Genomic DNA, 17,768 nt, shown 5'->3' on the forward strand with positions numbered 1-17,768 from the left:
ATATTTCCATGGTCACTCGTTAAGTTTTATTTTCTTCCAACAGGGCCCTAGAGGAGACAAAGGGCCACAGGGAGAAAGGGTAAGGAATAAGATTGTAATTTATTTTTTGTGATCTTTGAACAGCAGCTGTTGGAAGAACCACAGGAAAAAAAATTAAGTTTAGGCGTTGATGTGAGATTAAATGAATGCACCTGCAGAAGCTTCCATGTACAGTTTCAATAAAAAGAAACCAGCTTACTTGTGTACCAGTTCTGCCCCAGCAATTCCTCATCAACCTAATGACAGATGTCCTTGAACAGATGTGGCTGAGTTCAGACTGCAGTTTATCACTGCAAATGATGGTTTGAAAAACTTTTTGCTGATTGCCTGGAGTGAAAATAGTGCATGAAAGTGCAGAAGGGAAAGTTGCCACATAGATATAGTCTTTGAATAATATGGTGTATGGATAAGCTCTCTACATCAAACCCAAACAGACGAAGCTAGCTTTGAGGGTCCCTCATTATCTGTGCTTCCAAAGATGGCTTGAAAAAGCTCTTTTCTCGGCAGCTGGGCATTTGTCATCTACCTTCTAGTAGTTAAAGTGGATATTATACTGTTATAGGCTACTGTAGAAATAACCACGTATAAGAAACATTGAATAATTTAATTGCAATGCTTGTTAATATTGCCGATATCTACTTTTCTGATTTGCTTCTGTATCATTGCTGCTTTTTGTAAAGTGATATTCTGAAATTCGCCTCCGTATCTGGGCAGCATGTCGTTATTAAGTGTCTTTTTTATATCTCCTAAAAATGAAAATGCCGCAGTACTGATAGGTATCTCTAGAGGATTTCTTAGATCATAATATGCTGGCAAACATAATGGGAACTATTAGGAAGAGTATATCTATACGATTAGCTGGTTATTTGCTTTAGGCTACCACTAACTAAATTTGTTTGATGAAATCAGATACATGCTTTGCCCCGAATGCAGTAAGACTAACCCTGCTCCTTTAGAAGTCCGTAAGTCTTTTATTATGGATTTCATCTAGTGGTGAACAAGGTCCAAAATGCAAACCAAATGAAATACCTCAACCGCCACAGTGGCAAAACTTGGCCAGCTTTGTGCTCTAAGGATGAAAGAATGTAAGGGCAAGTGTTGCCGGATTGAACATGTCTTTTCCAGCTGTTGTAAAAGGTTCTGACAGTGGTAACAGAGTGACAGTATCAAAAGTCTGTACAAGAGCACTGCTTTATTGTCATTGAACTTGCAATTATACCAGCAAGTAGTCTAGACTGATTAAAAACTGAGCTTTGACTTACTCTGGATCTATGTTAATTACTATCAGTAGGGCTGGTTTCTGCCCATCCTCAGCTGGTCAAATTTTAGGCTATCACTAACAGAATCTGACAGGCTGTGTGGGTCCACATGGGTCACTCGGGGCTCATAGGTACAAAATTTGTTAGCTTAAAATGTAACTTCCCAATTTGGAGATGATGCTTTGGTAGCGTAGATCCAACTTTGCTCACACATGTCTTCTCAAATATGAAACTAAGGTAAATACCTGCTACAAGGTGTTGGCAAGGCAATGTGAATTCAGGCTATGCTTATCTTCTAGAGTTAGCCGTATACTGAAACCACATATATAGCACTGCTGTGGTGTGTGCTGTTGGTGCCTGGTTGTTAATGAATTTATCTCTTCAGAGATTTCTTTAGCCTACTTCTAATGTTCATATTATAATCCTCTTTTTGACACTAGGGTCCACCAGGTCCACCAGGCAGAGATGGTGTTGATGGTCCTCCAGGTCCTCCAGGCCCCCCTGGTCCTCCAGGTCTTGGTGGAGTAAGGCACCCAAACTTTCTATTATTGAAACTGATAATCTCTGCTTTATGAGTAAGACTAAATGTGTATCTGCTAGGAAAAAAAAAAAAATGAAGTTGCATTGGAGACTAGTGGTAACATTCTTTTGTGATCTGCAAGAAGCTGATAGTTCCAGTGAAACTCTCCTTGGGATGTAGATTTTCTATGGGAAATCTGGATTCTGTATTCAACAGGGACTTATGCACAGGAGCAAATAAACCCTGTTAATCAGCATTAAAATTATACAGCCATAATGTGTATGGATTAAGAGTCTACCAAATAAAACCTGCAGTGTTAAGCAGATGAGGAAAAGAAACAGCACTCTGTGTCTGGGTTCAAGAGACAGCAGCTATATTGGAATAAGATGAGGAAGGCTACCCTTAGACTAAAAGTCCATACCTAAACGTCCTCTAGAATTTTGTAATATCTTCCATTAAATTTTTTCATTTCTATCTGTGTTCATACTACGGAACGTAAGTGGACTGTGTCGCATACACATTTTCTGCAGAAGTGTCCATCATGTATTCTCTGCAGAATGCTGGCTTTAACTCTTTGCTTGACATTGGCTTGCACAGTGAGCCTGAACACATAAAGTGTCTTATTGTCCAAGTTTACTAAACCCTCCTGCATGGAAGAATACTCTTTTGCCTTCAATATGAACAGCAGTAATTTGTTTTCCTATTAGCAAACCCCAAAATGCTTTCAGTATTTTTTTTTTTTTAATATGCTAATAAAACAAAACAAGCAAGAAAAGGACTTTTGATTCTTTTGTACACAATTTTTTTTTCCATTTAATGAAAATGGGAAATGTACTTTATAAAAGTAATTGTATATTTGCCTACAAAAATTACATTGATCAAAGATTGAAATTCCAATGTTCAGTATTTTACTTTCCAATTTTTTTATCACCTACAGAATTTTGCTGCTCAATATGACCCATCTAAAGCAGCGGATTTTGGCCCGGGACCTATGGTAAGTACCTGATTCTGCACTTTGCAACTTGCATGGGTAGTGTTTAGTATTTTCCTTTGAGTCTAATCTAGCTGTATTAACACAAAGCATCGTGTTCAAATTAGTGTTTTGATCATATATTGAGCCAGACTGTAAAGTGGTCCTGTGATATAGGACAATGTGAAGTGTCTGAATGATATTCTTAGGACCTGAATTATGGGTATATATGGACTGTATATTTAACTTGAATATGGCACTACTAAGTCTTGTGCTTTAATTTTATCTGTTGACCACATTTCTATGAATCAGTGAATCTCATAATCTGATGTCAGATAAAAGGTACATTTGCCACCACATTTGGTTCTCAACAATGACATGTTAGCAATTGCTGCTATGAAGCTATTCTGAGGAGGAGTCTACTGGATACTGTATACTACATCAAAATGGACATCTAAGGTGTCTGTTGCCTCTCAACATGAGTCTCTAAACCTTCTTGATGTTAGCAGATATTTTCAGTATATATAGATAGCATAATATGGGTTGAATTCACCACACACACTGACATCACAGAGAATGCATCTGAGACGTGAGTAGCAGGATGAAGTCTGCCCAGGATTATTCAGGGTCAAGTGCTTTTTTTCCATTCCTGAAAATATTGTAATATTGATTTTTTTAAAAAAAAATAATTTTGCATCCATTTAGCTACTAAATATAGGAAAATAAGGGTATCTTTAATCAAGTTCCATTCTCAGTGATGACAATAAATAAGAAAATGTAAATAAGGATTTATTTGGTGTGTTATGGTTTCTAAGTTCCATTTTTTGAGTCACTTAGGGTTCATCTGTCAATAGAGCAACAGAACTTAAGTACTGTGAGGAATTTTTAAGTTTCATGAAAAATACAAGAGACTGGAAAGATAGAAAAGGAGGGAAAGACAATCATGGGATATAATTTGTGAAGAGATTTTGCAGGGCTTATATAGCACATGTGATTCAGACTGTCCAGCAGCAGTTATTTTTCCTAGAGTTACTGAATATTATTATACTCACAAGATTGCTTTAGCTTCCATAAGTAAGTGCCTGTATTTAATATACATTTATTCTCCTTAATAAAAAGTATTCAGTCATACAGGAAAATTACATCAGCTTGAAAAGCCGACACATGATTTTAAACTTGGAATGAGGAAATCTGAGAGTTTCCAAGAAAGTTTTCAAACCGTAATGATTTTTGTTGAAACATCTGGTAACACATTCATTTGGACAATAGAAGCCTAAATTAAATTTCAGTTCAAAGTTGTTTGCTTGCTTTATCAAGCTTAAGACAACCGTTAAAGTTGTTAAAGTGCAGCAATCTACAGAAATTTCCTTTTTAAAACTGATTTTTGAACCTTTTTCTTCCAAGATATAGGTAAATTCTAAATTCAGTCCAGGAGAGTATGTTAGTGACTTATTTTGGAGGTGAAATGAAGAGAATTTAATCAAAATCAGAAAGCAATTAAGTATTTAAATAGGAGCTGATAATTCTTTGAAATAGATGTATACACAATATGTATAAGAGTTGTTAGATTTTTATTTTTTTTCAAAATTATGTGTGAACTTCCCAGTTCACAGTAGTAATGCCATTTATATACCTTTATTTTCCCTTTTACTTCTCTAGCATTTTAATGATCTTTTTCTCAACATCTCTTCTTGAAAATCATTATAAAATTTACAGGCCCAAAAATGCAACCTTTCTTAATACAACTTCCTTAGGACCCTCATCTTTGAACTCTTGAAGTTCAGGAAGGGGGAGGTATGCATAGAGGAATGAACGAGTGCACTTGCTAGCAAGCCAGAATAGATTAGGAAGCCTAATCAGAAGGTTCCCAGCCATAATGATATGTTCCTAATCTTCTCATTGGATTCAGCACCAGTTCATTGCCATTAGAAGCTCTGTTTGCACTTAGACTGCCTGTGCAAATTCATACAGATCTCTTAACTTCCTCTAACTTGATTTGGACATTGCACACTGAAAACTGTAATGCTTACCAGTATTTTAGGAATACCAGGAATTGGTGTTATAGATGACTTTATATAATGGTGATTTTTGAAAAGATTTTGCAATTTTTTTCCACCAGGGTTTAATGGGACCTAGAGGCCCACCTGGAGCATCTGGACCCCCTGTAAGTACAGTCTCATCTCTCCTACTGACTAATTAACATTGATACACCTGTGAAATCACAAAATAGCTTTTTCAAACACTAACAAAAACTTTCTCCATTTCTAGGGTCCTCCTGGTTTTCAAGGTGTTCCTGGTGAGCCTGGTGAACCTGGTCAAACAGTAAGTGCAGTTTTCACATACAGACATTGTCAACATTAGAAATAGGATACCCAAGCAGGCTTGTAATACTTAGGCCCATTTCTGCTATCCATATGCATGTCCCTGAATATCTCAGTCAGATATTCCTCCTTGATTCTGTTAGAGAAACAGAGCTGAACACTCAGATTCAGACTCCTTTAGACTGGAATCATCTGAAGTGCAAAGTCAATTAGGCTCAAGTCTGAAACCAGTGAAGAGGCTTACCTGAAGAACAATTTTTTAAGTAATTCCTCAATCTATTTTTAACAGGGTCCCCAAGGTCCTCGTGGTCCCCCTGGTCCTCCAGGAAAGGCTGGTGAAGATGTAAGTGGTTATTAAATGTTTCTCATTCTTTTGGGCTGTGATTCAGCTCCAGCTATAGGTCATTGTTAAGCCAAGCATTCTATTTACAGTAATGTTTACATTGCTCTATAATATCTGATAGAATGCATAAACCCTTGAAATAATTATTTTACATTGCAAGAGATGCTGTATGTTGGAAATGCACAGAAAAATGGCTAACCTGAAAACACCTCCAAATACATTATTTTGCTTCCTGAATGCAGGGAGAAGGAAATTAGAAATCTAACAACCTCCTTGTATTTATTGAAAAAGAGAAACTTTGCCAATGTCTTTTCTTTTTGAATGCTATATGCTGTTACTTTATAAAATGAGCTTTCCTTCTTAATGTATTTTTACTGCATTTTTTAGGGTCACCCTGGCAAACCTGGAAGACCTGGTGAGAGGGGTGTTGCTGGCCCTCAGGTATGTACCAATATACCGTATACAATACAAAACAGTTCTCAGCATTTCTGGATTGCACCACATTAACAGTCTAGTAATATTAACTATATGGATTAACCAGATTTCAGTTCTTACCTTCAGGGATATCATATACTTAATTTTTTCCTTTGTGTTTCCCCCACCAACCCCAGCAAAGCTAGTCTTAATTAGTAACAGAAGTGGCATAGTGAGGAGTCGCACAGGAGCCTGACCTCAGCAAGCATCTTAGCACAGCAAAATACAACAGGTGTGCTATCATGTGTTAATGCATTAGACTTCTGAGACCGAGAACTGGAAAATCAGGTTGATTGCTGTTAGTCTTTCAACAAGTCTGGTCCTGGGAGGCTAGGGAACGGATGTGTTCCTCACTTGAATGATCATGGCCCAAATCTACACAGTAATTTTATTGAAAGACCTTTTCTTTCTTTTTTAACTGCAGTATGTAATATGAGAGACAATCATTCATGCAGTGTGTGTTTTTAGGGTGCGCGTGGTTTCCCTGGAACTCCTGGCCTGCCTGGCTTTAAAGGAATTAGGGTGAGTATATACTTAATTTTTCCCTTAATAGTTAAGACTGACAACCAACACTTCATCATACTGAAAACCCTTTCAAAGTTAAGAGTGCATGAGCCTCTTTGAAGTTTGTAATATATCCTGATATGAAAGACTATTAAAAAAAACCCTGAAGATTCTATTAGAGATTATTTTGTGTAGAAAGAAAGATTTGCCTTACAAGACTAGGAGTTTGTGTGTAGCCATTTGTGGGACAAAATATCTTCATGTTTATTTTTCCACTCAATATAGGGACACAATGGTCTGGATGGTCAAAAGGGACAACCTGGTACTCCTGGCACCAAGGTAAATATGAAATCTGAAAACTCAGGATGCATTCTAGCTCCTTCTAGCAAAAGACATATGAAGTCTCCTCCAATCAGTCTTATGCAATAATCTAGAAGTCAGTGGGTCCATGTAGGACAAATAACCTTAACATGAGAAATCATTCCTGGGGCCTTCTTCATGAGCCCTCAGTCAAGACAGTACTTTCAGTGAGTAAGATCTGCAGAACTGGGCTCCTGATGGTTGACTATTCAGCAGCACCTAAGACTGATATTTCTATCTCTGCTTTTCTTAAGATTGCATTTTACATTTTGGTGTTTTTTTTTTCAATCACATTAGAATGAAAACATCTCATTTTTCTACAGAGTTCTGCTGTGTGAGACACGTGCTCTAGTGTAATGGTTTCTGCTAAGAATCTGGATAGATGCTCCTCTGCGTTAAGGCTATTTGATGTTCACAGACTTCCTTGAGATTAATGCACTTTTGAACAATAAGAATGCTTTTATAAAGCATTTATAATTTTATTATTATTTTATAATTATAAAACTATTTTTAAATAATTATTAATTCTATTAACAATTAATTGAATACATAATATAGATTATTAATTATGTATAATATATAATATTTTTAAAATACCTAATTATATTTGTTAGATATATTTTTTAATAAAAATGCTTTAACATATGGTCTAGAAACATCTCTGGCAAACTCTTCCTCTCTTAGTTTCTTCTTTTCCTGTTACACTTCAGTGCCTAATAGCAGTGTTCTTAAAAAAAAACTACAGTAATATTGGGTTTTAGGAAATGTTAATGCTGCTGCCTTATTCACAGGAGATTTGTATTCAAGAATTTTAACAGTAAAAATCTCAAATTCTCATCCCTCTGCTTATTTGTAGGCGCTTAGTACTCGTTGCTTATAGAGTTATTAATTGTAACATAGCATTCTCTGATATCACTGCAAGTTGTTAATCTTCAGAAAAGTTTGGTAAAGAGACAGCAAACACTCAGTCTGTCCAGTCGTTGGAGATTACAAACAGATAAAGCAAGAAAGTGAAGGAAAGAACAGTTATTAGTAAAAGTGCTAATCTGAATGGAAAACACAAGCATAGTAAGTCAAGGTCACTCATGACATAGGTGTCCTGAAAGCAGCGATGAAGGCAAAAACTTGTGCTGCTTGCAGTACTTAAGACTCAGATATTCAGGATACAAGTGCTCTGGGACAAGTGCTCTTGTCCCTGCAGACCAGCCTAGACCAACTGTAGGCTGGTTGCAAATACTTAATATTAAAGAGAAGTCATGTATTAATGGCTGTCAGTCATATCTCAGTATTATTGGTCTTAAGGTGAAAATACCTGAGGCAGATCCCCGTTTCCAGCCATTTGAGAGGAACTTTGTCACCTTAACCTAAAGCAAAAGGAAGTATCATTCTGCTTCTCCTCCAGCTGAAAAACAGCTGCTGATTTATCTGAATTGGTAGTTGACTGTTCAGGCCCTATCTCTTAGGTGTGTGCTACAGAGTGGATATCAGAATAAAAAAAGACAGGAAAGAAAGCTGAGATGGGCAAGTGAAGCAACTTGCTCTGGCCCTGCTTTTCTAAGAGGATTCCAGATGGCCATGTTCCAGTATATGCAGAGAGAGTCACAGTCTCTGCACCCTCAGGACTTGTGCTGTTACTATGTACTGTGGTGCTAGTGCTACAGAAGACAAAGAGAGTAGGATCCAGCAGTTTAATATCTCTCTAGATGGTAGTGTGATATCTGTCCAAAGCATCCTTTATGTAATTCAGCCCTGCAAACTTCCTTTTTATAGGGAGAACCTGGTGCCCCTGGTGAAAATGGTACCCCAGGACAACCTGTAAGTATTTACTGCTGCTGTGGAAAATTATAATCTGATAGATACAGTTCAGCCAGCATTTTGGTCATTTTTTTTTTTGTCATCAATGACACTGCAGCTAGCTAGATACTCTAATGTAATAGTATGTGAATATTTAGAACAGAATTGCCTGCCTGAAACACACTTCATATAGAGACTTAGCAGAAGAAAAACAATCTATATATCTTTGTTCATTGAATAGACATAAACAAATTACTGTAACTTTTCTTTCAGGGTGCTCGTGGTCTCCCTGGTGAGAGAGGAAGAATAGGTGCTCCCGGACCCGCTGTAAGTGGCTTCCCATCTGTCTGTTTGTCATCATGCCCAGCCACTTTCTGTGGCTTTCTCTGATATTCAGATCTCTTTTCAAACTGTATTTATTGTTTTCTACCCTCACAGGGTGCTCGTGGAAGTGATGGCAGCGCTGGCCCCACTGGACCTGCTGTAAGTTTCAGTCTTGATCTTTGACAGTCTGGTTTCATTAGGCCTTGTGTCACTCGTCCTGTTCATAGAGGATTTCTGGGACCTTCAATAAGTTGATTGTGTGGATGTTTATAATACAGTTCTCTGTTGCTTAATCAGACCATCACAAAACTAATTAACAAAACATATGCAGACACTATTCTGAGAGCCTCAATATTTATAGTAAACACATCTGTATCAAAGGAATAAAACATTCTCTCATTTGCACTGATGAGTTCATAGTTAAACACCAAATAAAGTCTTCTCATTTCCAGCAGTCTAACAGAACAGTTCTCATCCCCAGACTACAGAGATTTTATATCTTTTAACAGATATATATACCATGCATGTGTTGCAGATGACTGTAATTATATACAACCTGAAACCATTATATACTCTCCAGGACACAGTTTTGCACCTGCAACGTTGTCCTGTCTGACTAACTGGAGCTAACCTTTTCATTCTTCAGTGATACAGGAGTTAGGTGAGCTAGTGTGAAAGGCCAGTAACATACAACTGTCCTGATCTGACCGGTAAACAATAATTATTCAAATAAGTGCTAATCCAATGCAAATTTGTCCATTTAAAAGGAGTCAGTGTTGCCATAGCATACACTGACTTCAGTAAACATCATTTATTTCAGTGAAATATGTGTACAGGGGGATAGTTTCAAAGCTGTAAAAAAAATTAGGAATAGCCCAGAATAGTTTTTCCTTCCTGCCTTCAAAATTGGGGTCAACGATGAAGCCATACGTGGTACTGTTAACTTTGCTAAAGTTGATTCTAATACTCCTTGTCACTTGAAACATCTGTCATGCTTTAACAGAGTAGAGTATTAGCATAGGTGTGAATTTTGCTTCAGTTCTTCCATATGGGGTATTTAAAAAAACACACATGCTTGGGCATTTAAACTGCAGGCAAATAAGGGCATTTTAGCTAAGCTCTGATGTTATACTTTGCAGTAGAACCAAAACATTTTAACTATTTTGAAGGCAACTGAGTTACTATAGGAAAAATACTGTGAGCTGCTGATTGCAGAGGTGTTCCTCTGAACGGGCAGCAGCAGCAGAGAGCTGCTTGGGGTCCCAGTGTCTATGCCAGGCTAATGTTATTTTACAGATACTTAGGTTATGATGCTGTAAACACTCTGCATAGCACTCATTAACACTCTTGTTTTTAAACAAGAACAGAAATAATGTTTTATTCTCTTTGCAACCGGGAATTTAAAACATAAAAAAGTCAGTGCAATAGAAATTCTGGAAGTTTGTTTTCACACATACCTTAAAGGGCACTTTTTTTTTTCTTTGCTTATGCAAAACCTGTGAGAATTTCAGGTACCCAATTTATAACGAACACATTGGGTTATAGAATGTTGGAGGAAAATTCCTCATTGCTATAACTTTATATTAGCTTTTATTCCTTTGGATTTGTGAGGCAGTTTTATAATAAGTATTTATAATTGAAAGGCATTAGATCACAAAAAAAGCAGATATCAGCTCCCAATAGATATGGAAGTATTGAACATTTCATTAAAGAATAACAAAGGCTATGAATCCATCAGTGTGTCTTCTCTTGCGATGTCTGGGCACTGTACTGCATGCTTATTCCAGTGTAATAAATCTCACAGCAATAGCTAAGCATAGTAGAATCAGTAGAAGGCACTCTTCAGGCTGACACGCCATTGTCTGTGAATTAAAAAAAATCAAAACGGTTTAAGGAAAGGGCACTGGTGTTGCACGTGTTCACTGCCTCAGAATGTATACTCTGGGTAGAAGTCAAGATTTCTAACCCATGTGCATGTTAGAATCAACTCCTGCCCTCAGCTGCTAAGCCTGACCCAGTTTCTGGTACATTCTTACTGAGCTCAGAATAAGTTGTGCCAAGCACAGGCTTGTAAAGTGGTGCAGAGGTCTTACCAAACCTCTTCCCATGGGTGAAGGAGGATAAATGCTGTCATCAACACAGGGCTGCTGTGTGTGACCTGTAGTCCAGAAGGGTTGCTGGTGTGAGAGCATACACGCTTACCCCGGCACAGTAAACGTGTTGGAAACAGCCCCCCCAGCCTGGGATCTGCAGGATGCAGTGCTCCCTGCCGTTCATTGCGGGACTGTACAGCAAGACCTCTCCTCTTGCAGATGCCTGCCTCCACCCATCCTCTGTTTATCCTTTCTCAGGTGTTTGGCCTCAAGGCAAGGTTTTACTAATCATGCCTTAACTCACACTCCTTTAGCTGCACCGAAAATTTTTTTCAGCATCTTAACTGTACCTTGCTTTTAACTGTTTGTAGTGAACCAAATCTGTCAGTTTGGAGTTGCAAAAGGCAACAGATGTTCTGAGATGGTAATGTACAGAAACGTTTAACTAAATGTGCATTTTATTTTTAAGCTCTTTACTTCAGCAAGCAAGATGTTTCTGTCATCACTGAATACCTTTACAGAACTGCTTCCTTTTCATTTCCTAGGGCCCTATTGGTGCTGCTGGTCCTCCAGGCTTCCCAGGTGCTCCTGGTGCTAAGGTACAAACATCTGCTTCTCCTAGTACATTTGATAGCAAAGATGAAATATAGTAATTAGCATAACTAGGCAGAAAAAAAAACCCACCCTCTTTGAAATGGGAGTGATTTCTTACCAGTTACAGGTCAGGATGAGGATGCATCCCTACATGATTTGGGGAATGCCATATATGAATACTGATTAAAAATACGGCAGCTATTTCAGAGCTGAAGATTGACACTGGGCAGATTCAGGAAGACACATAATCTCTTGTTTGGTTTGGGGTTTTTTGTTTTTTTGTTTGTTTGTTTTGTTTTTTTTTACTGATTCCTATGTGGTGCAGTTGTTATACACCTTTGAAGGGTGATATAGGTCATAATAAATAAGCAAAGTAGCAGTTTACATCTTTTTACAGAAGTAGTGGAGGACCAAGAAGCTGCAGTTGAGTATCTGGCTCTTCCCAGTCTAAGTTCTTGACGTTACAATGGAGAAATAGTATTTAAACTTTTCAGGTTTAGGGCAGTACTATTTTGCTCTTGCACACTGTAACTTAGATGATTCAGTTTATTGCTCAGATTTTAGCATTTTTACCTGGGGAAATGCCTCATTATTTTGAATTTTACTTTGTCCAAGGAAGGACAGAGGTTTTTGAGAGAGTATTTCATATACTGCATTTATGAATTTCACTGACCAAGAAGCTCAGAAGTTCATACTCTTATATGTAGTGTGATACAGTTTTTCACCCTTAACACAAGTACACAAACTTGATATCACAAGAGACAAAACTCTTACCTTGGTCCACCTTTAGAAGAAAATAGTTTTGTTTGGTAGACTTCTTAATATTGACTGAGGGAAGATGAGGAAAAATTGAGATCTCATTCTGCTTATTCTTGTCAAAAGGCAAGACTTCTCTTGCTTCTCTTCAAAAGAAGACTGCCTACATGTACAGAGTGAACTCTGACTACTTAGAGAATTAATGGAGAGAAGTTCTCTTTTTTTTTTTTTTTTTAGTAGACCTAATGAATACAAGCTTCTGAGAGTAAAACTAAGAACCATGGCTGCAGATAAGACTGGAATCATAATTCTGATTTTCTAAACCAACCTTCTGTGTAGTCCTCAGTGATAATGTAGCTTCTCAGATCTGCTGAGCATCTGTTGTTCTCATGTTAGCCATCAGCTTCACTGGAGCCTAGCTAGACATCCCAGCTCCAGTGCCTTTAAAATCTAATAAAGCTCTCAGCTCCTTGATTTCCTGTCCTCTAAAGTGAGAATATATATATTTGTCTTCTTAATGTAAGGCTGATACAGGATTGCTCCACTACTGCCCTAAGACTGTGTACACTGACAGTCAGCTCTATCCTTCTCTCAAACAGGGTGAAATAGGACCTGCTGGTAATGTTGGTCCTAGTGGTCCTGCTGGTCCAAGAGGAGAGATCGGACTTCCTGGTTCTAGCGGTCCTGTTGGCCCTCCAGTGAGTAACTTGCTAGACTTTATCTGTTTTCAGTTGAGTGCATTTGAGACTCTGAATTAACCAGTACTGTTATCTTTCTTAATAGGGCAACCCTGGTGCTAATGGTCTTCCAGGGGCTAAGGGTGCAGCTGTAAGTACATCCATACTCACACTTGTTTGCTCAAAAAATCCCCAAAAATTCACTTAATATGACAGAAAAGGTAATGGGCTCATACCTTTTTTTCCTCCTCTGTTGGGCAGGGCCTTCCTGGTGTTGCTGGTGCTCCTGGTCTGCCTGGTCCCCGTGGTATTCCTGGTCCTCCTGGCCCTGCTGGACCTAGTGGTGCTAGAGGACTTGTTGTAAGTGACCTCATATATTGCATGTCTTCACTTGAAAATTGGACACAGTGTCCCTGGTTATAAAAGATTTCCTCTGGATATATTTTTGTATTTAACGCAGACATTTTTTCTTGCTCCACTATAATTACAGATTATAGTTCATCATATATAATTATAATTATAATCATAATCATAATATATGCTTCATATAGTGCTTGCTTCAGATGCTGTGACTGAAGAGACTCACTTTGCACTCCCTTTGAGTGCAAGGGCTGTTAAGCTCTGTCCATGCTGATAGTGTCAAGAGAGATGTGGCAGCAGGCTCACAATCAGGACCTCAGTGTGTGTCCTCCATAGAGGAACCATCCCTGAATGCATCATAGTTCCAGTTACTGTAATTTCTAGATATATTTTAACATGTTTGGGTTTGTGCCTCTTAAGCCAAAAATACAGTTATCTCACTGAACATTTATCACAATAGAGGCAGGCATGGCATTGGATGATTAATGGGTTTTTTTAATTCATGAAAAAGCTGTGTAGGTAGAAGAGAGATTTTTTGAATGATGCTTAATTCCATTATCTCCTTCTGTTTTGGAATATAGGGTGAACCAGGCCCGGCTGGTCCCAAGGGAGAAAGTGGTAACAAGGGTGAGCCTGTAAGTATGACAGCCTGTGTGGGTTTTATCAATGAAAAAAGTGTGATAGTATCTGGAACACAGGATCTGATTTCTTATTTTTTTCTGTCTGCCTGAAATAGGGTGCTGCTGGACCTCCTGGCCCTCCCGGTCCCAGTGGTGAGGAAGGCAAGAGAGGCAGCACTGGTGAACCTGGCTCTGCTGGTCCCCCTGGCCCTGCTGGTCTAAGAGTAGGTTTTCTTTTCATGTTCCAGAAGTAGCAGCAAAAAGAAAAGAGGAAATACAGCTAGAGTCACAAAGGCAAATTAAATAATTTTTAGTACTTAAATGTACACTAAGGCTGCTAAGCAAGGATCATTTACAATTCTCAGCCTTTTCATTAGATGGGACCAAAGCTTTTTGCTTTGTATTAATGCTGTTTACTATATTATCTCTGAAGTAACGAGAGGTTTCTTTGATTTAGCCATCATATAATATTTAGTGAATTATCTTTGACTACTCTTAAAGCTTTGTAATGGAATTTAACTGCTTAAAACAGTTGATAAATGGCTCTCACATGTGAGGCAAAAGATTTCAATTCAGTATCTTCGAGGGTGCCTAGTACCTTTTTCACTGGGTGAGGAAAACACTCCATGAACTTTAGGAGCCATGTGGCTTCATGCAGTAAAAACATTCACAGGAAAATAATAAGAAAAATGGCAGTGTTTCCACCAGATTTTTTTGGTAGAGATAAAGATTGAGTATTGCACCTTGGGTAGGCTGTACAGTCACAGAGAAGCCAGTAACTCTACAGAGAAGTGAAGGTCAAAGTGTGGGGGCCAGGTTGTGGGATCCTTGCTGCTGGCTAGAGCTACTATTAGATTACAATGAACACTGAAAATGCTGTGGTACAAATTTAGAACTTAAAGAAATCTAAAGGATGGGAAATTTCTTTCACAGTATACGTTTAGACTGAGGTGTGTTTGCTTAGAGCTGCACGTACCTGAAATTCAGCAGACCTGCTTGGAAGGCTGAAATTTAGCAAGCACCATACACTTTACAGGAGCAGATTTCTCTCTTTCTTTCCCTTTCTTGATTTGTTTTGTGTTCACTTGCAGGGTGTGCCTGGATCTCGTGGTCTCCCTGGAGCTGATGGCAGAGCTGGTGTCATGGTAAGACTTGTGTCTAGGTCACTACTTCTAAACCATTGTCTTCTATATACAGATGTGTGATGCTTTTTGCTACCTCTGCCTGATTTTATTTATTTATTTTGTAGGGACCTGCTGGTAACCGTGGTGCTACTGGTCCTGTTGGTGCTAAGGGTCCTAGTGGTGATGGTGGCCGTCCTGGTGAGCCTGGTCTTATGGGTCCAAGAGTAAGTTTGAACTTTGTGGTGTAAGTTTGAATTATACAAAAAGAAAATAACATACAATTTAGGGTCAAAATTACTCAGAAATCCAAGTGCACAAAATCAAGCCTCTGCTAACCACAGTTAGCATTTCCACTACTCTGTTGTAGGTAAATCCATAAGGAAATGATTAAGAAGCATCAAAACATTTATTGAAATTAGTTCCTTTTGTATGTGGTAGCATTTGATTGCCTTGTCATGGAGCAGTATTCCCTTGTACTGAATAGTGCATTGACTTCTGAGAGGGAGTTCAACTTGTGATTATTTACAGAATGCAATCATCAAGACCACAACTGAAGTGTGTGTGTCCTCTTTAAAAGAAAAGCAAACCCTACTAAAATGATGTGACATGGCTGATCTCAATTATTTATTTTGAAAATTATTTCACTTTTAGTGAATGCTGCAGCCAGATTATGTCCATGTCATTATCTTTTAACCCCTTTAATCTACTCTTTCTCTTCCTACTCCACCCCATGAAGTGAGTTTTCAATGCACATGTGAACCATTAGGCATTTACAAACAATTAAGCATGCGTAAGTAAAGCCTAAATGAGTCAACTGAGTGAAACAGGTACTTACCTATACTGATTTTCAACTGACATGGGAACACACTCTACCAAATTAAATTTCAGTGTGTTTTAGATATAAACTTGATAGGACATACAGTTCTGTTTCCAGCATGTATATTGATAACTTGGCATCTGTGTGTGTATGTGTGCATGTAGGAAATAAATATTGGTTAACTGCTGGGCAATTTCACTTCCTTCTAAAAACATGAAACATTTCCTTTCTCAGGGTCTCCCAGGTCAGCCTGGAAGTCCAGGCCCTGCTGGCAAGGAAGGTCCTGTTGTAAGTACTTTATTTTTCATTGTTTCCCCTTTGCATGTGAAACATAGAGATTAACTTAGGTTTTAAAAAGCAGAGATCTCAGCACTGAACTCTAACACTACTCTGTGTAAAGCCAGGAAGATTTTACTTCCATTATACTCAGAAGATCAATGAGAAAATTTCCATTTGTTTCTGCGGATCTCAGATCAGGCCCATGTCCTAGAAGGAGAAGAAATACACAGTTCCACAAAAAGGAGAAAAATGGAGCAATGCATGAGCATGCAATGTGTAAACAGTGTTTAAAAGCTAAAGGGCATGTGCTTCCTGTCAGCACGCATTTTTCCTAAAACTGAACTCAAATTGCCCTAGCCATTTAATAGCATGGTTTCTTCTCCTAGGGTTTCCCCGGGGCAGACGGTAGGGTTGGACCAATCGGCCCGGCTGGGAACAGAGGTGAGCCTGGCAACATTGGATTCCCTGGACCAAAAGGTCCCACTGTAAGTACAGAACAGAAACTTTCTATTAGTGTGAAGGTATCTGCAGACTAATCTGTATGTCCCCCTCTCTTAACAATCAAACACATCTCCCCACATCCTCCTGTACTGCTTACTGGATGGTATCCACTTACATTCAGAAGTTCTGTTTTAAAACATATTCACCTTATCTAAAATATGGTAAAACAAGTGAAAGCCAATTTAATGAGTTTAGGAGTGTGTGGACATTAAAGTGATTAGAATAATATATGTCTATGCTTTGATTTCTGCATGTCCATTGTATCATTGCTGTAAATACACTTCAGTAAAAGTTCTGTAATATATGGAGCACAATCCAAGGCTCACTCACTTCAAAAGAAAAGCTATCAGTGATTTCAGTGGGACTCTTGATATGTCACACAGACACCACAGACAAAAATAATAACCTCCTGGATTTATGGTGTTGCTATACATACATAAAGGCTGACATATATATATATATATATGTATATGTATATATACAGTGTCTGCTGCATAGGACACTATGTAGAGTGACATGAATTATGATCTTGAAAAATGAAAGAAGTTTTGAAAAGACATTTATTTTTGAACTATTCTCAGTGGTTCAACAAGGTAGATGGAGCTTGCAAGTGTTTTAATTAGGGTTAAAGAAATATTACAACAGATTTTCTGACAAGGAGAATATCAGTTTCTGTTTAGTACTTTAAATTTAATCTAATATGAAGTCTTGGTTAACTTTTCTATCTTTTTTTTTAACTTAAGGGTGAACCTGGCAAACCTGGTGAAAAAGGCAATGTTGGTCTTGCTGGCCCACGGGTATGTGGATATGGTTTTTTTAACAATACCCAGAGAAAAAAAAAAGTAGCTTTTTAAAACCTCTGCAATAAGACAGCATTGTCTTGTGCGGGCATGAATAGATGATGAAATAGAAAAAAACTTGGGAATGCATTCATGTAGCCTTGAGTCAGTGAGGACTATTACTAAAAGGGTAAATGAAAAATACCCATCTTGAGTATTAATTTGGTAACTAATTACTATCATTTTACTGTGAAGAGGAA

At 38.1% G+C, this 17,768-nt stretch overlaps 1 protein-coding gene across 1 annotated transcript in view; it reads left to right on the forward strand.

Moving 5' to 3' along the window:
- The window catches only part of COL1A2 (collagen, type I, alpha 2), a gene marked incomplete at its 5' end in the record, with an annotated part of 39,266 nt that overhangs the window by 664 nt on the left and 20,834 nt on the right, over window positions 1-17,768 (forward strand). Inside the window, 23 exons of the mRNA XM_008949969.1 lie at window positions 44-79; window positions 1,739-1,822; window positions 2,756-2,812; window positions 4,908-4,952; window positions 5,057-5,110; window positions 5,399-5,452; window positions 5,840-5,893; window positions 6,395-6,448; window positions 6,716-6,769; window positions 8,561-8,605; window positions 8,858-8,911; window positions 9,023-9,067; window positions 11,547-11,600; window positions 12,951-13,049; window positions 13,135-13,179; window positions 13,290-13,388; window positions 13,970-14,023; window positions 14,125-14,232; window positions 15,100-15,153; window positions 15,258-15,356; window positions 16,184-16,237; window positions 16,615-16,713; window positions 17,473-17,526. Coding sequence (XP_008948217.1) covers window positions 44-79; window positions 1,739-1,822; window positions 2,756-2,812; window positions 4,908-4,952; window positions 5,057-5,110; window positions 5,399-5,452; window positions 5,840-5,893; window positions 6,395-6,448; window positions 6,716-6,769; window positions 8,561-8,605; window positions 8,858-8,911; window positions 9,023-9,067; window positions 11,547-11,600; window positions 12,951-13,049; window positions 13,135-13,179; window positions 13,290-13,388; window positions 13,970-14,023; window positions 14,125-14,232; window positions 15,100-15,153; window positions 15,258-15,356; window positions 16,184-16,237; window positions 16,615-16,713; window positions 17,473-17,526 — 1,455 coding nt within the window. The remainder of the gene's footprint in view (window positions 1-43; window positions 80-1,738; window positions 1,823-2,755; window positions 2,813-4,907; window positions 4,953-5,056; window positions 5,111-5,398; window positions 5,453-5,839; window positions 5,894-6,394; window positions 6,449-6,715; window positions 6,770-8,560; window positions 8,606-8,857; window positions 8,912-9,022; window positions 9,068-11,546; window positions 11,601-12,950; window positions 13,050-13,134; window positions 13,180-13,289; window positions 13,389-13,969; window positions 14,024-14,124; window positions 14,233-15,099; window positions 15,154-15,257; window positions 15,357-16,183; window positions 16,238-16,614; window positions 16,714-17,472; window positions 17,527-17,768) is intronic.

The sequence above is a fragment of the Merops nubicus genome, unplaced genomic scaffold, assembly GCF_000691845.1.
Source record: "Merops nubicus isolate BGI_N331 unplaced genomic scaffold, ASM69184v1 scaffold18741, whole genome shotgun sequence".
Lineage (NCBI taxonomy): Eukaryota > Metazoa > Chordata > Aves > Coraciiformes > Meropidae > Merops > Merops nubicus.